Source organism: Leptinotarsa decemlineata, unplaced genomic scaffold, assembly GCF_025532065.1.
Source record: "Leptinotarsa decemlineata unplaced genomic scaffold, Ldec_3_MD MMD2_P_RNA_scaffold_12, whole genome shotgun sequence".
NCBI classification, from domain to species: Eukaryota; Metazoa; Arthropoda; class Insecta; order Coleoptera; family Chrysomelidae; genus Leptinotarsa; species Leptinotarsa decemlineata.
Window position 1 is genome coordinate 11,449,660 of NW_027412526.1, and position 23,496 is coordinate 11,473,155.

Below are 23,496 nucleotides of genomic sequence, written 5' to 3' on the forward strand. Positions count from 1 at the left end.
AGTGTGACAGCTGGTTAACGGAAAAACAGATTGCAAACAGATTTTCTTTAAAACTGTTATTTCAAGCTTGAAAGGGGTACGAGGGTAGTCCAAGAAATTTCCAACTCGTAAATAAAAACTAGTTAATTTCGTTGTTTAACTGTTGACAGTTACTCACAAAAGTTTCAGCCATTTTGGACCCGAAGTTGTTATGTAACAGTAGTTTGAGTGAGTGTTTTTATGAAAACGAATAAAATCGAGTATCAAGCTGTTATCAACCTTTTGAATAACTAATGTAATACCTATATACGGATTTCTCTAAGACGTTTGAAAGACTCGATCACGGATTACTGGTATCGAAATTGTACAGTTACGACTTTTCTCTGACCCTCATCCAACTTTTTATATCATACTTCATTGACAGGCGTCAGTATGTTACATTCAATGGCTTCAAGTCCGTGGAATATGCAGCTACCTCGGGTGTTCCACAAGGAAGCAACCTAGGTCCACATCTCTTTAACGTCTTCATAAACGACCTAGTTGAGGTCATTGACATCAATTGTTTGATATACGCGGATGACCTGAAATTATATTGTGAGATCAATGGCATCGAGGACTGTCTTCAACTCTCCCTCAATCTGGAACGTGTTGAGCAATGGTGTTTTCGCAATAATCTTCCTTCAAACGCGAGTAAATGTAATGTAATAACGTACACACTAAAAAATCGTCCATTTCCATATCAATATTTAATAAACGATATTCCACTTCAACGGCCTCTCACATCCACCGATCTAGGTGTTACCTTCGACACAAAACTTTCCTTCGTACCACACATTGAAGCCATTCTGTCTACTGCAAACTGAATGTATGGATTTATTGCACGAATCTCCAGAGATTTCTCGGATCCATCTACATCGAAAACCTTGTACTATGCTTTCGTCAGATCAAAATTAGAATATGCATTCATAATCTGGAATCCATCTCACCAGATGTATACAGAGAAACTTGTTTCCTAAAACTTATCTCCTATAGATTAGATAATTTCTATCCAGCAATTGAATTTCCCCATAATGCATGGTTAGGTAGAGATACTATGAATAGCTTGAGTTGCCGTCGTGATTGTTACCCCACAATTTTCCTTTTTAAACTGAATAATAATTCAATTATTCACCCACATATTCTGCAAAAACTCAATTTCAATGTACCTAGACCAACCTCTAGAGTGGTTAATTTCTTTTTATCTGTCAACACCACGTACAAATATTCTGAAACGTTCACCTCTGCATAACATGTGTGTCAAATGCAATTCTGCAAGTTGTCAGCTCGACATTTTTTACCTTTTCATCTCCGAGATCAAGGACTTATTAATATTTTGTAATTCACACTTTGGTTGAGAGCAGTTAAAAAGCAAATAATATTTTTCACTTGATGTCGTCCTAGAGCTTCTTTCAAATCTTGAGGTATATTGTAATTGTCTCTTTCTATTTGGAACATCGGACATTCCGTTATGATGTGTTTTACTGTGAGTCGCATTTCACAAATTTGACACTGTGGTTCCTTTCCTCGACAAGGGTAAGCCTTGTATGTCCTATTCGAGTCATAATCACTTGTTCTCTCCTCGTCAGATTTCCATGATCCCACGGTCCTACCGCTGTTTTGATTTCTTTTAGTTTGGATTGTGTATTTTGCCATTTCCTGTTCCAGATGTCCCTCAGCATTTTTTTAATATATGATTTCAAAAATGTGTTGGGAGTGAGCTTTGAGACTTTCTGGTTCGGGTTTATTATCGCCTCACGTTTGCTTCGGTCGGCTGTTTCGTTGCCTCTTATTCCTATATGAGAGAGGACCCAAAGTAGGACAACTTGCTCATTCAAAATTTGCAAATTATAAAGTTCTCTTTTGATAATTTTACCGATTGGATGTCTCACATACATTTTTTCGAGTGTTTGTAGACTATTGAGCGAGTCTGAGATTATTATAAATTTTTCTGCTTCATCTGCTTGTGCATAGAGGAGTGCTTGGAGAATGGCAAAAAGTTCCTCTGTGAGGATTGTTACCGTTTTCGGAAGTTTGAAAGTTAAATTGATTTGAACAATTACTACTGCGGCGCCTACTCCTACATCAGTTTTTGAGGAATCTGTGTACATTTCTTTGTAGCCCTTATACTCAATAAGCAGTTGCCTGAAGTTCTGGATAATGATGTTAGTATTTGTGGCAATTTATTGAACTGGGATAGTTGGTAGTTGTTTGGACCAATTTTCGAAGAGTGCTGTTGTAAAAGAGTTCCTAGGTTATTGATGTTTTTTTCCATTTGCAAACAGTATCAAATCATCGGCATATAGCCTCGCCTGAGCCGGTTTTTTTAGTAGAACAAAGTTGTGCTAATAATGGAGCCTTGTGGAATGCCATCAAATTGATCTTTCTGTTGAGATAATAATCCATCAACTCGAACTCGAAATTTTCTGTCACTTAAGAAGTTTTGAATGAAGGATAATATGTTACCTTGACAGCCCCATTCTTGAAGTTTAGTTAGGATATGGTGACGCCATGCTGTGTCGAAGGCTCTATTAATATCAAAGTAAATAGCCATACATTTCTGTTGATTGGCAAAGGCTTCGTGTATTTGACTTTCTAGGTCAACGATCTGAATCCGGATTGGTCGGGGATGATTTGGTTTTTACTTTCGAGTGTCCACATCAGTTGTTTATTTACGATTTTCTCCAGCAATTTGCACATTGTACATGTCAGAGAAATAGGTCTATATGATTCCGTTCGTATTGCAGATTTGTTGGGCTTAGGATGCTTCACTCCATATACGAGGAAATTTCTGTTTAGTCCATATCAAATTGAATATGACTATAAGTATATTTTTCGCGATTCTAGGCAAATTTTTCAAGAATGGTGCCGGAGTATCATCTGGTCCTGGTGAGCTGGCTTTAGTGATAGGAATATTTATTGCATCTTGATTGTTTTGAATTATAATTGGGATGCGTTCCTGTTTCAGTTTCCTTGAGAGGAATATTTTGTCGTAATTGTCATTGGAAGAGTTTTGCTTGTATTTTTCCGCCAATTTCTTCAGCTATTTCTTTTCTCTGGGTAATCATTATACCATTCTTCTCTAATGCCGGTATTCCTTGATATGCATTAATTCCTAATATGTTTCGAACCATTTTCCATACTTTTGATATTGGGGTATTACTGTTTATACTTTGTATATATTTCTTCCACGAAAAAGTTTCAGCCTCTTTTATTATTTTGCGCATTTTTGCTCTCCGTTTTTTATATTCGATCATGAGTTCCTCCGTTTTAAACCTTCTGAATTGCTTTAAAGCATGTGTACTGGCACTTATTGCTGTACAACATTCATTATTCCACCATGGTACTGGTTTATGTTTTTGTAAATGTTTTGTTTTCCCAATTGCTTCATGTAGCCTTCTTTATCAAATTATTGAAGTTCCCCATTGTCAAATCGATGTCATCGGAAATTTCGATTCGGGAAATATTGTCCTCAATGAAGTTGGAGTATCGAGACCAGTTTGCATTTTTCAAATTCCATCTTGGAGGTGATTTGCAATCTCGTTTCGTCCTGTCAGTGATTAATATGGGATAATGATCGCTTCCATAGGGATCTTCCATAACTTTCCAGTTCAATTGGCACAAAAGATTTGGGTCGCATGTTGATAGGTCTAGTACGGAAGAATTTCCGAGTTGATTCTTGTATTCCATCCATCATTCAAAATGGCAAGGTTTGAATTATTGAAAATATTTTCCAATTTGTGTCCCCTACCATTTGAGGAATTCGATCCCCAAATAATGTTGTGTTCGTTGAAGTCTCCAATAATTAAACGCGGTGTCGGAATTTGGCCCAACAATTGTTCCAGTTCTTGTTCGTCTATTTCGTCGTTTGGTTTCCATATATTGCATATATGGATTTTTCTTGGCGTGAAGATTTCAACTGCAATAGCCTCCAAATTTGTTATTAGGTTAATTTGGCTAACAATCATATTAGATTTGACATATATTGCTGTTCCTCCACTAGCTTTTCCATTAAAAGTGCGATTTTGAAAGAATCCTTTGTGCTGTTTTGAGTGGTAACTATTATTTTCATGAAAATGAGTTTCCTGTAGGCAAATAATGTCTGGGAAATGTTCTGCTAGCAATATTTGAAGCATACTCAAATGGGCATGATATCCATTCAAGTTCCATTGCAGTATGGTATTGAATATTATTGGGAGAAAACATTTTAAAATAGTTTATCTGAAGAGTCACTTTGTGGCTCGTACTTTTCGAATTCGACTTGCCTCTGTAATTTTTTCCTCAATTTCGTGCACCTCCCTTTCAAGTTTCTGTCTTCAATACTTGGATGGATCTCAAGTAACATGTCTATCAGTCCTTGGATGTCATCTCTACAGTCCTTTGCTATACTCAAAACATCTTTCGATCCATGTGTGTTCTCGAACAGGTCCTTCAGTTGTTCTGAATTGATTACAAACTCTCTTTGTTGCTTGTCAATGTAATCCTTGATAGGTTGAATAAGTGCTTGATTAATATTGGTCTCATGTTTTGATTTTTTTAGTATTGCCTGTATTCTTGGGTGTTAGGAATTCTTGATCTTCTGACGTTGGATTCAAGATTTCTGGAAGGTTCCTCTTTCCGGTTTTCCTAATATTCTGCTCTGTAGAATTGTCTACATTTTCGTTCGTTTGTTGACTTGTAGATGCTTGATTTGGTATTTCCTCTAAAGCTTCTCTAGTGTTTTGGGAAGGGGAGGTAGTCTGGGTTGTGCATTTGGCGGCGATATGTCCTATTTGTTTACATTTGAAACAGGTTTGGTTATCTCTGGATAGAAACACACGATATGTGACACATCGTGAAATATCTCAATTGATTCTGGAATATTCAGATTTTCCGGTGGTGTTATATAAACCTGCCTTCTAAAACTGAGTATATGGCTATATTCAGGATTTGTAGCTCCAATTCTCAGAAAGGTTACTTGTGATATAATTGTAAATCCAATAACAGTGTGGTATGGTAGGGCTAATATTGGATATTACTAGTCTTTCTGCTGGAGATATTAGTCTCCAAGCTTTAATAATTTCACCATTTATTTTAATAGAGCCATGGTCGTTGAGAAATTTGTCTACAAAATGCTTGCTGTACAGGTATATACAGATTCTGTTATTAGAAATTCTGGACGAGAAAAGTATGTTTCTAGGTTGAACTAATGGACCGACTTGTAGAATATAATCTCGTGAATTTCCATTCTCGATAGCGCTGAAAACAATTGCTTGATCTTTTCTAGGGAACTTGATCGGTAAAGATGGACTCAATGCTGAAAAATATGATCGACAGGTAGGGTTTTGACTTGCTTGAGTGGTAGGGTTACTTGTGGTTTGGGGTTCTTGCATTATTTCGCTGAATATTTCTTCATTCATCGTTTTCAGCCGTTCGATTTAATCATAATTCTTACTTACTTTCTGAAACTTTTCGAAAAAAAAACAACTTTTTTTGAAATGTATGGAGAAATTCACTGAATATAAATAAATTCAACACTAATAAATAAAACAACACTGCGGACAGATCGACCGATCAGCACCGAATCTCAAAATTAACTATCGTTTTGTAAAATTGTAAATTGTAATGTAGACATCAGACATGAGCATTCAAAATACTTTGTAGTTCCCCACACTATGTTAAAATTTTTTTTGTGAATTGGCTTTGCCGTTGAATAAAAAAATGAATAAATAAATACTGTGAACAACTGAAGATACTGATGGATCGAAATATATTGAAAGATAGTGATAAGTGTCGCAGACACCAATCATCAACTCTATAGATAGGCCCAGAACCAACTGTTTAGGTACCAAAATCATTGCTGACCCATGGCAGTACTACTCAGTGGACAAACTCAACCTGACCTGTAGCCAAAATAATGATGACTGATCATGGAACAAGAGGAAATATACCACATTTCATTGTTGTTTCAAAATATTTTGTAGTTAGTTATAGTCGCTAATTTCGAGTATAAGCATTTATTGTTTCTTGGGGCATTAAACTAAATTGAATACAATTGGGATGAAAAATGAGTGACAGATCGTTTGGCCTGTTATAAATGAAAATTCTATTACCTGTAGGACTCTGAATATTTTTCACGGTGAGATATCCTGCTGCAGAATCTCTTCCATAGTCATTTAGAGCGGTACATTCGTATCTGCCTTGATCTTCGGGTCCCACTTTATAAATATACAAATTTCCGTTGTGGGTTACTTTGAACCTGCCGGTCCTCTGCATGCTGGACCCGTCCTTTTGCCAAGTGATGCCAGGCCTAGGGTCTCCAGTAGCTCTGCAGGGCAATTCTATAGTACTTCCTACAAGAGCTTCGACATTATACGGTTTGTAAACTAACTTCGCTGGTTTTCTGGATACATTTTCCACGTTGATTCTGGCACTAACTTCTCTTATACCTACGTCGTTCCTGGCCTCGCAGACGTATAGCGAACTGTCCGTTTCTTGTGCGTTTTTGATTTGGAGGAAAGTATTATCTTCGCTTATGAACACCCTCTCATTTCGCTGAATCTCTTCGTCGTTTTTATACCAAATTATCTCTGGGGTTGGGGTGCCGGATGCCACGCATTCCAGTCTGATTACACCGCCTATTTGTATGTTGAGATTCTCTGGCTGGATTGTGAAAGTGGGAGCGGCTGAAAAATAACGGTTTAATTCGTATACGATATGTGAAATACTGAGTACGATACTGTTCTTGAAAATATGATGCAAATTTCAGTTGACTAATATTTCTTGGAAATAGATAAAATCATTCTAAACAAGAACTTTCTGTATCCTGTTTCGATAACTGAGAATTTTCTGTTTATATTATCATTGACCCAATTTTAATCACTTTATCAGACAATCATTTTTGCCGGTCGACTTGACGAACAGTGTTACCTCAGAAAATGTAAATTTTCACGGTCGCAGATAACTGTGCGAAAGCTATTTTCCGGGTTTTTCGGCCGTGATCTACAGGTTTCTATGCCTGAAGTTTCGTCTACTACTGCGGAAGATATTATCAAAGATGATGTGGTAACAGTTGCAGTGTCCGAGTTGTTGTTATCGTTGTTCCGAGCACAGTAACTACGTAGCTGATGTTTGACTCTAGTCTTGTGTTATAATTGTTTGTGTAGCTTTAAATTAAGAAAGTCTCATTTCGACATGAATATCAAAGAAATGCTTTTGAATGTGTATAAACACGAGACTCAAGAAAATCCAATATTACTCAAAGATGAAACTGTTACCTCTAACCATATATTTTTGGCGCCAAAAACCAACCAAAATCGTGAAAAAATTATAAATTTGGTGGGTGACTTTTCTAGAAATGCAATCAGAAGAGTAGTGTATTTCTTCAGTAACGAACACCCTACTCTTGAAAAGGTACTTAAAGACAAATGGCGCTCTGGACTTTTCAAGTTTCGAAAGAGCTCCATTGTGCAGATTATTAAAAACCTAAAATTTTAAATATCAAAAACTAGGAAGAAATAGCTTGCTTTTAGGCAAAGATGAAATAGTGCCATGGAAAAGAGAGTTACAAATATTAACTCCTACAGAAATGAAACTAGAAAGATTTATTTTGTAGACGGGACTTGGGTGAATGCTGGACATACAAAATTTGGCATATAGTCAGTGGGCATACTTGAAGACTGGCTATAAATCAAATCATCTGAAGAAACTACTTGTTCAGGCCCTACACTGTAGGTTAATGGACTGACACCTATCAGAAAACAACTATTTCCCTGGCTAACACCACGAAGGGCGTTGTATTATATCCGACAGGTGTCAGTGCAGGATTCTTCACTGAAGTTATTCCTGCATATGCTGTTGGCGATACAACTGCCGCAATAGATTTTCAGTTATTGGAACACACTTGCAGACCGGTTTCGGGCTGTTTGGCCACTCGTCAGTGCAAGGTAGTGTCTATCATCACCTGTCGGATATAATCTAACGCCCTTCGTGGTATTAGCCAGGAAAGTAGTTGTTTTCTTATACAGACCGAAAACAGGACAACTATGAAGCCGCCAACGACATCAACATGAGTTCCCGCCCGCTCACGGGAATAGAGGAATCCTTGTTGAGAAAAGGCCTAAATTTCGCCATTACGCCAACATCTGTGCCCACTTTGGAGATAATTACTGCAGTGAATTCCTTATTGACCAGACCGAGGCAGAAGAGTTCAGATGGAAAATTAGAGAACAGCTGGATCGAGCAATGAAGAACGTAGAGCTCTGAACGGCCTACGTAGAGACCACACCATCAAGATCCTACCTGCAGATAAAGGAAACGCTACTGTGGTGATGGATACCGTTCTCTACGAATAGAAGATCGAAGAGGTTCTTCAGAAGGGACAATACACAAAGATCGTACGGGACCCTACTGCATCAATCGAAAGGAAGTTGTACCAGATTCTGAAGTGGGAAACATCTGTATACCGAAAACCCACTCATACGGGACAGTATCTGAACCACGAATCCAACCACCATCAATCGTCTAAAAGAGGAATCATCAAGACTCTATTAGACCGTGCTTTTGGGCTTTGTAATCCGAAGGAAGGTCTCGAGAAGGAACTAGACATCATCAAAAATGATCTTCAACGGAATGGCTACTCCAAAGCGATGGTAGAAAAGACTTTGGCTAGAAGACAGCAAGAGCTTCGCAAGGAAGAGAAGCCGTCACAACCAGTGCTTGCACTTCCCTACATCAGAGAATTATCGGAGAGGATAAGAAGAATTGGTTCCAAGTACAACATCAGAACCTGCTTCAGATCCGGTAACACTATCCGTAGCAGCCTCACGAAAACCAGGCGACCAAACGCGGACTGCGATTCCAAGAATTGCATTTACCGGATACCCTGTGAGTGCGGAAAATCCTATATTGGTGAAACTAAGAGGCCATTGAATGTTCGCATTGCCGAACACAAGAAACACACACAGCGAGGGGAAACCAGCAAATCAGGAATAGCAGACCATGTTTGGACCCATCAACACAACATCGAGTGGTCCCAAGCTGAGATCTTGCACAGAGAGGATAATTGGGTCAGGAGAAAATTCAAGGAAGCCGCATACATGTTGTCCAACAACGTATTCAGCCAAGCCAGCGTAGAAATACGCAACATATGGAAACCCATCATCAAGCGAAAAATGGCCAACTCCCGCCAAAACGGTCATCTCCCACGGAACCAGTGAAGCGGAAAATGGAAAGCGGGGATAAGTGAAAGTACTCGAACGACCTATAAATAGTCATCTCTCGGAGGAATCAGTTCAGTCATCACCCAAAGACGATTGTAGATACTAACAATCGAAACGTCGTGAACTAACGTGACTTGGAATCTCTCCACTTTTTATTTTTATTTTCTTTTTTCATTTCTTTATTTTTTTTTATTCAATTGTTCTATTTTTACTTTTATTTTATTTCACTATTATTTCATTTCAGGTTTATTTTGGTTAATATAATTGTTATTTTCAGGTATTCATTTTCAATTCTTCTTTTTTAGTTGTTTCAGGGATTTCAAATCATTTTATATAGTAGACAATGGAAGTCCGAACTAGTGAAATAGTTGTTTTCTGATAGGTGTAAGTCCATTAACCTACAGTGTAGGGAGTTGAGACTGGCCTGAACAAATTGTTTCTTTAGATGATTTAAAAAACTTTGGTTGATAATTCTGTCACTTCCTCAAGATGGGCATTGTGTACATTGTATCTGGATATTTGAAACAGTTTATATTCAGGCTTCTCATTGCACGGCAATATTAAGATGGCTGCCATCTTGGGCTGATTTATTTGTCTGGGTATATGCTACAGCAAATATGATAAATATACTATTGATGAAATAGCTAAATCTCAAAATTTTGAGGCCACCACCATATAACTGCGAACTTAATCCCATTGAGTTAATTTGGACTGATATAAAAAAAATGTTGCGGAGTATAACACAAAATTTAAATTTCCGAACATGAAAAACATCTTCCATAATGTGATAGCTACCATTAAGTCAGAAAAGTAGAAACAATGCATTGATCACGTGCAGTGAAAATGGAGGAAACATTTTTGAATTGGACAATATTATCGAGTAACAAATTAAATAATTTGCAGTAAATCATAGTGACACGTCTTCTGACGAATTAGAATGGTAACAGTTAATAATATATTCTGTATTCATTATAAATATTTATTTCACTTCCAAGATCAAAATGCTATTTTCGTATTCATTTCTAAAGATTTTATCATCACCTTTCAACCTGAAAAATTGAATAAAACCATAATGACCAACAAAACACATTTACATGTCATAGAACCTTTAAAATTGTTCAAAAACACTTTACCACTGTACCACTTTCAGTGGAATCTATAACAACTTTCATAAACATATCAAAGAAAGTCCTAACAAACATCTTAATTTTTATTTTTTATTTTATACCATCACATTAATTATATACTTATGTATTTTTACGTCACCTTGTATAATATTTTTTATTATATTATTGTTTTAATTCCGTTGGTATTACGGTATTGCAAATTTATATTTCGAAAATTCTTAATCCAAATACATTGAAAATACATTGCAATATTTTATCCTCATTGCGGCCCTGATAAAAAAATACATGCACGTGCTTTTGTGTACATTTACTGAAACCCGAATGGAATATATTCCTACCTAGTTGATTCTTTGAAATCGAAGAGTTGCGTTTAATGATTCAAAATTTACCTTTGATGATTAGATTGCCTTCTGCTGCTATTCTACCATACTGATTGATCGCTTCACATAGATAGCTACCATGATCGAGGGGGTTGATATCCCTTATCACGAGTCCATCTACCTCATAAAAATATTTCTCAGACGAAGGAAGTTGTACTCCATTTTTGGCCCACTTTATCAACGGTATTGGATTTCCTACAACTCGACAGTGTAGCTTGACTTCAGCCTCACCAGATGTTGAATAAACTGTTTCTGGTTTTCTCCTGAACTCTGGTGGCCCTTGAGCTGAAAAAAATCCAGTTTGTATTGTGATGAAACAGCAATAATTCTCATATGGGTATTGTAGGTTGTTTCGAAAGTTTTGTCCATTTTAAAGTCATTCATCTCAATAAATATTTGTGACTTCCCTGAGCAGTGGAAAACGACTCGAATTTGTCCGATATTAAGGAAAGGCGACTCTAGCGATATCACAAACTAGGAGACAATTTCAATTTTATGTAACTTTTCTGAACTCTTTGAGATATGTGTACAAAATTCCATGTACTCCCATATTCAAAAAGTTATTTCTCCTACTCAGCATGGTTTCGTACAACAAAAATCATGTATGACAAATCTTGCATGTTTAAATCAATACCTAGACAAGCAAAAACAAGTCGATGTGATGTTTATTTAGACTTTCAAAAAGCCTTCGATCAAATGGACCATTATGTTTTTCTCAGCAAATTGACAAAATTGGGACTCTTTAACCAACTGCCTACTCTAATTGTATCATATCTAGTTAACAAAAAAGAATTCGTTGAATATGAATCTTTCAAATCGGCTCAGTACGTAGTTACATCTGGGGTACCACAAGGTTCTAATCTTGGACCTCTTTTATTTTTTATTTTTATCAATGATTTGGCAACCTCTTTGAATATTCCTAGCCTACTATTTGCGGACGACCTGAAACTATATTATAAAATCGACATTACTGACTGCCAACGTGTACAACATGAATTAGATGTAATCAAACTTTGGTGTAATAATAATCGTCTACAACTGAATGTATCCAAATGTAAAATGATATTATTTACAACAAAAAAGTGAACTTCAATGTACAATCAACAATACTACAATCGACCGCGAACAGGAGATGAAAGATACGACAGTAAATTAATATTTACAACATATATACGGAATATGACTGCTGATGCGAATAGGATGCTTGGATTCATTTACAGAAATGGCAAGAACTTCAAAAGTATTGCCACCTTAAAATTGCTATATTTTGCGTATGCCAGATCTAAGTTAGAGTATGGTTCTGTGTTATGGAATCCAGTTTACGACTACCAAAAAACATCAATTGAGAGCGTACAGAGGAAGTTCCTAAAATACTTATGTCTAAAAGTTGATGGACAATACCCCACAAGAGGCGTCGATCATAACATAACGTCACGCGTGATGAAAAGTGGATCCTCTACGACAGTGGTCGCCAACCTGTCGATCGCGAGCTACCGGTAGCTCGCGGAGGCAATTCTGGTAGCTCTTACAACGATTTTAATTTAAAAAATACAAACCGCAAAAATCAGAGAAGCTTCCGAAAATTCCAAAAAAAATCTAATTGTCATAATATTAAACATAAACAGCTGCAACATTGCGGTGAGCGATCTGCCGCTGAAGCCATCAAACTAGAATCGGCTAGAACCGACCAGCCGGACCAGCGCGTTAGTGTTCGAGAACGATCTGGATTGCTTTGAACGGGATAAATTCGCACGGCGCGGCGACATTGCGCTTAGTTTAAAACTGAATGCGTAACCAACGTCCAGCGGTTGGGTTAGTAGAGAACAACAAAAATAATATTATGGCAAGCAGTTATAAGAAGGTAAAGACATACCACTTCCATTCGGAATGGGACGAACAATACTTTTTTACAGAAGTTAAAGATAAAAATGTGTGTTTGTTATGTAATACTTCGGTCTCCGTTGCTAAAAAAAGAAATATTGAGAGACATCATAAAACTGAACATTCTAATTTTGAAAAATCATTCCCACTACATTCTGCCGCCAGAAAGGAGAAACTGAAACAGTTAAAAAAGCAGTTAATTGGACAACAATCAATATTTTTAAGAACAATCGACAAAAATAAGGCTGCAACTGAAGCATCGTACCGTGTGTCCCAGATAATTGCACAAAAAAAGAAACCTTATGAAGACGGGGAAATGATGAAACAGGCGTTTTTAGAAACTGTTGATTCGTTATTTGCCAACTTTAGAAATAAAGATGAGATAGTTTCAGCTATAAAATATATGCAACTTTCTGCTAATACAGTGATGAGACGTGTAGAAGTAATGAGCAATGATATTTTTTTACAGTTAAGAACTGACTTAGATAACTGTGTTTATTTTTCACTTCTACTGGATGAATCAGCAGATGTCGTTGACACTGCCCAGATGGCCGTGTTCGTCAGGATGGTTTTTAGTGATTTTACGATTAAAGAAGATCTTTTGAAGTTCATTCCACTGAAAGGACACACTACTGGACGTGAGTTGTTTTCTCATTTAAAAAATATTATTTGTTCCGAGAAAATTCCAATATCTAAAATGGTAGGCTTGACAACCGATGGCGCTCCAGCTATGGTGGGTTGTGATAAGGGTCTGGTTATGTCGAAAAGATGAAACTTTTCCGCAATTTCTCTGTTACCACTGCATTATCCATCAGCAAGCATTATGTGGAAATTTCCTGAAACTAAACAACGTTATGAAACTGGTAGTAAAAATTGTGAACAAGATTAGAGCTCAAGCGTTACAAAGAAGATTATTCAGAACCTTGGCCGATGAAGTTGACTGTCAATACGGGGACCTACTCCTTCACTCTTAAGTCCGATGATTAAGTAGGGACGGGTGCTGAAACGTTTTAATGATGGCATAGTTCAATTTTTCAAACAACGCGATGAACGGACTCCGGAACTTGAAAATTCAATCTGGCTTAGAGATTTTGGTTTTTTCGTGGACCTTACAGAGAAATTAAACGAACTTAATTTGCAGCTTCAGGGGAGAGACAAAGAACTAGCGGAAATGATTTCTGATATAAAAGCATTTATCAAAAAGCTGGAGTTTTGGGAACAAAACCTAATTAACAGCGATGCCAAGCATTTTCCTATTCTTTCAGAAAAAATATCTCAAAATCCATTAGAACCCTATGACAACAAATATCATGTAGAAATAATTTCTACCCTGAAGAATAACTTCAAAAAAATCGTTTTAAGGATTTCAATGAAATGGCTTTAGTAGCGCAGTGTTGTTTCACCCTTTATGGAAATTGATATCCAACAGTTTGCAACTTGTGTTATGCAGAACTTTGGCGAAGACATCGCTGCAACAGCGATTGTCATTGAGTTTCAAAATGATTTAGCCTTAAAATTGTTAGTCTCAAGTAATGAATGTATCTGGCCTATTGCAAGTAAAGACAAATATCCAGTTCTATGCCGTATTGTCTTGAAAGTGAAAGCATTATTCAGTTCAACCTATTTATGTGAATCTTCTTTTTCCAATATGAAGTTTATTAAGAACAAATATCGCAATCGACTTACAGATGAACATTTGGATAATTGTATTCGAATGGCTGCATCAAATTATACTGCAAACATTAAAAAAATTATCGATGAGTCTTGAGTGTCAGCCTTCTCATTGAACGTGCTTTTTTATTTTTCAATGTTTATGTTCATGATAGTGCGTTACTTTTTTGTTGTTATTATTAACTATTTTCAAATCATACGTGACATGCCGTTGTGGCTGGATAAAAGTTTGTGTTTATTTTTCAAACACCTTCGTTTGATAGGTAGGAATGTAGCTATGAACAAGTACGTACTAGTAATATTAGTTATTTTGTTATTAGTTTATTATTAGTACCTATGTATTATGTATTACCAGTTAAATACTAAAATAAATACATATAATGATAAATTAACTGTGGATTATTTCATTTACGTTGTGTTACGTGGCTTCCGTGTGGGTAGCTCGCTGTTTATTCCAAAATTAACAAAGTAGCTCTACACATTGAAGAAGTTGGCGACCACTGCTCTACGACAACAGGAGACGTTCAAAACAGTGAATGGACACTAATGAGCCAACCAGGCACATCCTAAAAAAGGCCATGGGTACACCATACTCATCAGACTTCTCGCCAATCGACTACCATCTTTTCAAGCTCTTAGATAACTTTCTCACCTATAGAACCTTCGTTAATCAGGACAAGACGAAAACGGCACTCGTGACTTCTTCGAATCCCGAGCACACAATGTTTATGTTGACGGAATTAATCGACATTGACGAAAGTGCACTGATTCGAATTGGCAAATAAAAACCCATCACAACGGCACGAAAGACTTGAAGTAAGCGTAACGTGACATGTCAGGTTTGTGCTGTTTTTCCATTGTCTTCCATGAGTTTCTTTTGAACGTCTGTTACAGGTATGCTTCAATAATTGAGATCAGGCCAAATATAATAATAATAAGGTCACCCATTTGTTTTATATGGATGATCTCAAACTTCATGCCTCTGGAGAGAAGGAACTCCATCAGTCCTTGAGGGTGGTGGAAGAATACACTCATGCTATCGGTATGAAATTCCGTCCTCAAAAGAGGACGATGCAGGGATTGCGGAGATGATGTGCAGCTCGTAGATGGAAGCATCCTACACCATTTGGATGCCGGAGAGACGTATAATTACCTCGGAACAACGCCACTCACAAGAGGTAACAACAGTGAAGAACTCTCTCCACAGCAAGTATCAGCACAAACTTCGACAGATCTGTTCATCGGAACTATTGGGGAAGAACAAAGTTGCTGCAACAAATATGCTTGTCCTTTCAATCTTACTCTACTCATTTGGAGTAGTGAAGTGGACTCAGGAGGAGCTGTATCAACTCGACCTAAAGACCCGAAAAATGATGCATCTCTATAGGAGTTTGCATCCCAAATCGTCCGTTCCACGGTTGTACTTCCCCCGACAACAGGGAGGCCGTGGACTTTTGAGTTTGGAGTGTCTACATGACAAAATGGTATTGGATACAGCCTGTATGTAGAGCCGTCAGGAGTTCGGATCCCCTTCTCTGCATGGTTCGTGACCATGAGAGAGCAGGAATTGGAGCATTTCTCTTTAGGGCAGCTGCCCGAGCAGCTGATGAACTCGGTATAGTTTTTGACACTGAACGAGGTGACACACGTTAAAAGGTAAGACCTCGTTAATCCATAGCTAGCGCAAGTTTCGATTTCTGAGGTTTGTCGTTCGTAGGGGTGCAACATTTGGTTAATGGAAAAACAGATTTTGAACAGATTTTTTAAACAGATTTCTTCAATAACATTGGAGACTTTGTCTTATCAAAGCGCCTGACTTTTGCTTTCCTCAGGTCGAATGGTTTGAAGTCGGAAACTGATGTCTTCAACACCTTAGTCTACCGCAGTCGCGTGATGGGTATAGAGGTTCCTGACAGGTGCAGGGCCTGCCGCGAGGCGCCCGAGACCCTAATGCACTTGCTATCGGCATGTCCAGCATATGCGGTCTCGACCTATATCCATCGACATAAAGCGACCCTTATAGTGCTATATTACAATCTACGGCACTCTTACGGTATTGACGAGACTCCGGTGTTGCCCTACGCCCCGGTGGATATTGGGAACGAGAAGTGGGGAACGAGAAGTGCCGAATTTATTAGCACTATTTGTCCATCGCCCTTAGGCCCATGCAAGCTAATAAGCCTGATGTAGTCCTTCTCGACCACCGAAAAGAGGAGGAGAAACGGATAAAATATCGAGATTTTCTCTTCGAACTCCACAGACTCTTCCAGACCACTCTGTCAAGATGGTTTTTCTGATTATTAGAGTCCTTGGTGAAATGATGCCCTATCTACTCTCGAATCTTAAAATCATACCGGCTTGCCGCACAAAGGCAGATACAGAAGGCTATCATTCTTGGCTCACTACGCTTGCTCAGAGAACATGATTCTTGGACGCAATGACCACCTTCCCCACGGTGTGGGGAGTGGTCGTTGGTTGATAATGCTGGCGCGCCCTTCCGAATGTATCGGTGCTTCGGGGGATAGGGCCTAACCAGCGCATACTACGGTAATAAAAATAATAGTGATTTATTATTCACCATAACATAAAATATTCTTCAGTAGATCACATAACGAGGTGAATAAGTGGATTATGCTAGGTCTTAAAACCAATTTTTCCACATAAATCACATACGAAAACCACATTAACCTATTATGAAAAACAAAGAATCTAGTATAAAAACGAAAAAGATTCATACTTAAAAAAAAGTAACTTGCGGCGTCCCCCAAGGTTCGGTCCTGGGCCAAGTGCGTTAACCGATGCAATACATCATTTTTTTCGAACTGATTCATTCTTGACCCCCTTTGTTGTGATCCCTCTATACAAAGACGGCGATCAAGTAGGTTTCTAGAATTATAGACATATATTACTTATTCCCTCACAATTTCTGATGAATCATTGGTTTGACTAAGCTAGAAGCTACAACACTTAACAGTTAAAATGTAATACACCTTCTTCCTATATAGTTACTCTCACTACCAGTTTTAAATCAAAATCGTAATATAATCGAGCGTTGGTTAGTTTGAATGAGAGAAACTACATAATCTTGGAGAACTTCATGGTACCTAGCAAAATATTTTTTCAAAATAAATAATACAATAATTTGTTATACCTACCATTTACTATGGCCGGGCCGTCCGATTTCAAAACAGTCATTTTGGCTGGTTTGGACTTAACTTCTCCGTTAGTATTTTTTGCAACACACTCATAAAATCCCCCGTCGTTTTCATCTGCGTTGTGTATAAGGAGAGAACCTTGTTCATCGATGATATACTTGTTTTGTTCTGGTATCACTTCGTGATGGTCTCGCATCCAGTAGACCGTTGCAGAACTATCCTGAACTCTACATGTGAATGATGCAGTTTGACCCCAAGAAACTTCGACATCACGCGGGCCTTCCATAATCTCCAAGGACTCTGCAAATATAAGAAAAATGTATTTGAGCATCCAAGTAACGCTTTTTTGTGAGATGTTCGCTGAATATTTTATAAAATCCCAGCATTATACAATACCTCCCTCAGGGGTGTTCATACTGACAAAATTCTATCTAATTAGAACTATATCTACCTACCTAATGACTTATAATTTTAAACGAGTTCAGATATAAAGTAATTGAGAATTCAAACTTCAGAAGAAAAATTTTGTCAACTCATCAAATGGGCATCTAATGAACTAATTACCATTTCAACATAAGTCATTTACTATCTTGGCAAGGTCCACGTCGGGAAGGGTAGCTTGTAATCTTCTCCAAAACACGATTGACGTTGTTCACAGTTGGTGGCTGAGGGAGCAGATGTCTGTCAACCCCAGCAAAACTGTGATAATTTCCTTTACAGGAGGGGAAAATTGGACGATTCAACGGCACTTCCTCTCAATGGTGGGGTCGTTCCATTTGGAACGGAGGTGAAATATCTTGGCATTGTCCTTGATAAAAAACTCACCTTGAACGCTCACTTGGAGAAAGTTTTGCACAAAGTCAGACTGTCTCTATGGACATGTCGAAGGATTTGTGGTAAAACTTAGAGTTTATGTTTCAAACAAATCTATTGGATTTATGTGATGATTGACAGACTACTGGTCAGTTGGAGCAATTGCCCGGTGGCCGAAGGCTTTACAGAAAACGGTCCAGGCGAAGCTCTCTGGCTTACAGTACAGGCTTGTCTGGCCATCAGTGATTCCATCAGTACCACACCGTCGGCGACCATGGATATCCTTCTAGATCTACCTCCTCTCCACATTTTTCTGTAGAGAGAGGTTAGATGGACTGCATATTGCACATTGCCAATTTCACAAATCCATTTAATGCAGAGTGCAACAGACTGTTGGTTGACACTGGATAATGACACTGACAATGGAAGTCGCAGCATCCTGGAAATAACCTCTGACTTTATGTCTCCAACTGTCGACTACGAACTGCTCTATTAGTCTAGTTCACATGTACTTTTTTTTGTAACATTTTTCAACCCTGTCCAAAAATTACGACCAAGATGTCATTCGATTCGTATTTTTGCCTAGAAAGGACCGAAAACGCGCCGATAAAAATTACAAAAGTTATAAACAATTGAGTAAAAAAATGGGGCTTTAGTTTTTTCTTAATATCTCGGAAAATTTTCAAAATTTTGGAAATTTGAAAACAGATTTGAAAAGATCAATGAATTTGCGTAAAAAAGTCCCGACTCCCGAAACTGTATCTCGATTATTTATAATTTTTACAGAGCCTTGAAAATAGAGCCAAAAGCGGGTAGTCTGGCTTCCGCGCGCCTTTCGTCACTCTGACATAAAAACAAAAAAAATTATTTAAACATATTAAATGTAAATATTAAGGAATGAAAAAATTCATGTAATGTTGGGATACAACAATAAACAATAATCCGCAGTCAAAAAATGTTTATCCCAATTTTAACGTTAATTATAAATTTGTTAATTAATAACTTTTTCTGAATTGAAAGTTAATATAAAAATCCCTATAATTATTAAACTAAAACCCTGGCATTTTTTCCTTTTGGTGAAGTTATCCTTAACAGGCAAAAAAATAGATTACCGTTGCCAAAATAAAAAAATTGTTATTTTCTATTTTTTTATTGACAATTGAAAACTATAATTTTATAAAAAATACATTACAAAATTTTTTTCAATTTTGTATTGTTTCAATGTCTCATGGCTAAAAACTAATTAATATTTTTCTCAATATTATACAGCTATTGTTAATAAATTTATTATAAACAAATACATTGTTTATAAGCAATTCGAAAATTTATTTTTGCATTTGTTAATTGAAAAAAATCATGATTTTTAGAAAAAAAATGGTTTCATAAAAAAATTTCTTTGTTGCTAAAAAATGCGTTTGTTAATTAACAATCGTTTTTTGCAACTAAATATTAAAATTAAGGAACGTTTTTTTTTAAATCATAAATTTTAAGGTTTTGAAAAAACTTTTTTTTATTCTTTTTTTGATTGTTTATTGAAAAAAATTGTTGTAAACAAATTTTTTTTTCAATACTTTGTTCTATAATAAAAGTAACTATGTGTTTTTTTTTTAATTTATTCTATTTTCAAACTATTGCAGTTATGATAAATATGCTTCAACCATTTCCTTTAATGCTTGTTGTGTTTTCTACATTATTGTTACGTTTTCCTTCGTGGGTTTACCATTGATTGACTACACTGAATAATAATAAGTAAACTTAACTCCATTTCACTTTCAATACAAGAGAATACCTACTTTAGCTGAATCTTCAACTATTCAAATGTCTATCGTCTTATTTAAACGCTCGGCGTACCGTATTGTCACTTCAACTTGACTATCTCGATAGGTACGTAAGTAGCGTTTATATATGGTACTGAAAGGGCCTCGGAAATGGTGGAATATTCGCTGCAATTTCATCGAATCCAGTAACATTATTCTCACCACGTCTAGAATGGCCGCGGACATCGAACAACCGCGAATCGTCGGCCGAACAATATGTTTTCATGTAATGTTTAAATGTTATAGCTATATATAAAACAATTTTCAGCTATTATGAATTTAAGCCTTTTACTAAAATTGCAGTCCTATTATTTATTTAATTATTGATCGTTATTTATTAAAAAAAGAAAAAATTTTAAGTCTTTTCAACATAAACTTCGTGTCATGTAACAATAAATCGTAAGGATTTTATTACTTGCACTTTTAGTAGTTGTAGGATCATTAACATTCACTTATTGTCATATTTGTATGGAGTTTAAGAAAATTAAATGAAGCAATCAGTCATTCTGTTAATTTAATTTTAATGAGTTTACTCATTAACCTTCTTTAAATTTCCGATGCTCACAAGGAGCGAAGGAGCGAATGAAAAAGACAAGTGTCAAGGTATCACAATATTAAAAGTTTTATAAAAAATAGAATAAATTAAAAAAAACACATAGTTACTTTTATTATAGAACAAAGTATTGAAAAAATAAAAAAAATTGTTTATAACAATTTTTTTTAAATAAACAATCAAAAATAGAATAAAAAAGAAGTTTTTTCAACACCTTAAAGAACAATAGAATTTATGATTAAAAAAAAACGATTCCTTAATTTCAATATTCAGTTGCAAAAAACGATTGTTAATTAACAAACGCATTTTTAGCAACAAAGAATTTTTTTTAAGAATCGAATGACACCTTGGTCGTAATTTTTGGACAGGGCTGAAAAATGTCACCAAAAAGAGCTAAATCGAGTACATGTGAACCAGACTATATGAAGTATTGTTCCCGAGAGAGAACTTGATACTCCGGGAGAAGGAAATATTAAGAGCAGATAGTTGTTGGTTCCCACATGTATCAAAAACACCTTCTGGTGCAGGTGTTTTCAGTCGCAGACCCAGGACAGAGATATCAAAATGCCTAGGAACCTATGCGGTTGTATTTCAAGCGAAAATTTACGCTATTGAATAGTGTGCGGAGAGAATGGAAGAATCCAACCGCATATACAAGCCAATAAAAATATTCTCGGTCAGTCAAACGGCGTTGGAAGCTCTTGGCTCCTACCGAGCAACGTCTTAATTGATAGCAAATTGCCAAAAACGACTTTCTTCGATAGGAAGGCAATGAGGCTGCTTGATCCCTTGCAAAGAAGGGTGCTGCAAGCTGCTTTATCGGACCAGAACCTGTCATTGGAATCTCTTTAGGCTTTGCCAAACAAACATTGAACACCTGGATGGCAAGAAGATTTATGGACTTCTGGCAGAATCTTCCAGGATTGGCTCACTCCAAAGCGTTTATTCACCCTTCGAAGTTTGATACCAAACAGTTGTTGGACTATAGTAGGAATGAACTATGATGTCTATAAGGGCTTCTCACAGGTCACTGTCATTTGAATCATCATATGCAGAGACTGGGACTGTCGGAAGACATTGTATGTCGCCTTTGTTTCGAAAATTAGGAAACAACGGAGCATATACTTTGTGCCTGCCAGGCTGGCAACCGAATCAGGTTTTTAGAGTACGGCAGAGCCGTACTCTCACCATCTGACCTGTAAGACCACTCACCATACAAACTAATCAGCTTCGTTGAGAATCTGAGTTTATTTGGTCGAGTGAGTAGGTGCGAGCCATAATAAACCCTTGCGGGTTGCGGTGGAGGGTAGAATAGACCCACTCACTTTTGATCTAACCTATTCTACCAGAGGGGAAGACTTCAATTCTATTCGTTTATTCGGCAAGTTCCAGAATTCTTAAATCTATTAATTTTGAAGCATTCCGGAAGATTCGGTTTCAAACATTTCTCTTCCAAATGTAATGCGTCATAGTCATGGTTCAACTCATGCCAATGTAGAATTGCTATTCAAATTTAAGAAACATCTCATATGTTCTTTTATTCATTGGGAAAGGCTCTTTTCGTTTGGCCAATATGAAGTTTTTAACAAATTTGCTTGAATGATTATTTGTACTGTAAGTTACATCTAAGTCTTACTGTTTCAAAAAACGAGTGATGTTATTGTTTTCGTAGTTTTTTTTTAAAAGAGTGGAGTCGATAATATCTACCTCATGACCATTGTTGGCAGCACTTTGGTTGCTAAAACTCAGTTCTCTCTGAAAATTAATTTCTGTCAGTGGAATATTCGAAAGTTTGTGAAACATAGTTTCGAATGACGCTACTTTATGATGATAGGGATATGTCAAAAAGTAAGTATGACAATGTCCGTAAAAGATGGTTTGTGGAAAACTGAATTATTATTTACCCCAATTTTAGTGGTGATTGATGAGTGGAATTGACAAATTCCACAAATACACGTTCAAACAATCAATTATATAGTCTTCCGACAAGGACTTCTGAACTTTGACAATTGATAACCGCCATCTTGTTGAAGATATATCTGTTTAATTAGTTGACATTTATTTAGTCTGTTTTGCCAAATCACCATTCAGTGTGGAAATGATAAAAAAGTTTTATCAAAAATGGTGTTCTGTTCGATCTTTGTCCATTCTACGGTCGCCATAATCGTTCTACCGAGAGGACCCGTACAAAATTCAACTGACACAGGAACTGAAGCTAAACGACCATAGACAATAACGTGTGTTCGCTAAATGGGCTCTAGAGCAATTGGCAACTGACCCCAATTTTCATCGAAAAATCATCTTCAACGATGAGGCCCATTTCAGGATGAATGGATACGTGAACAAACAAAATTATCGAATTTGAGACGATACCAATCCACATGAGATCCAAGAGCATCCAATGCTTCCCGAAAAGTCACTGTTTGGTGCCACACAGCTCACGCCACATTGGATATTCTGCACGAGCAATTTGGGGGCATGGTCATCTCACGTGTAGGTGATGTGAACTGGCCAACAAGATCGTGCGATTTGACCCCACTAGACTTTTTCTTGTGGGGTTTTCCTAAGTTGCAGGCGTCTGCGAGTAAGCCACTAACCACAGTGGTCCTCAAAGCCAACAAAACCTAAGCTATCGGTCAAATCCAGCCTGATTTATGAGCCAGAGTCATGGAAAATAGGCGTTTCGGATGCACATCAGCCAGAGAAGTCGTAGCAAGCCGTGGCAGACATTTGAAAAGTGTCCCACACATGATGGCATCAATAGGTCTTTCAAACGAATAGAAAAATTCTATATCTCACACACACTTTATGTACTTAATGAAAGACACTATACTATGGGTAAGAAAGTTTTTGGCTTTCTACTACTCTATCTTGATACAAAAAA

General features: G+C 37.0%; 1 protein-coding gene across 1 annotated transcript in view; it reads right to left on the reverse strand.

Moving 5' to 3' along the window:
• Pxn (Peroxidasin) overlaps nt 1–23,496 on the reverse strand; it is a 96,080-nt gene that overhangs the window by 25,569 nt on the left and 47,015 nt on the right. The window contains exons 5-7 of the mRNA XM_074174193.1: nt 17,430–17,729; nt 10,732–11,007; nt 6,108–6,680 (exon numbers count right to left, since the gene is read on the reverse strand). Of these exons, the coding sequence (XP_074030294.1) occupies nt 6,108–6,680; nt 10,732–11,007; nt 17,430–17,729 (1,149 nt within the window). The remainder of the gene's footprint in view (nt 1–6,107; nt 6,681–10,731; nt 11,008–17,429; nt 17,730–23,496) is intronic.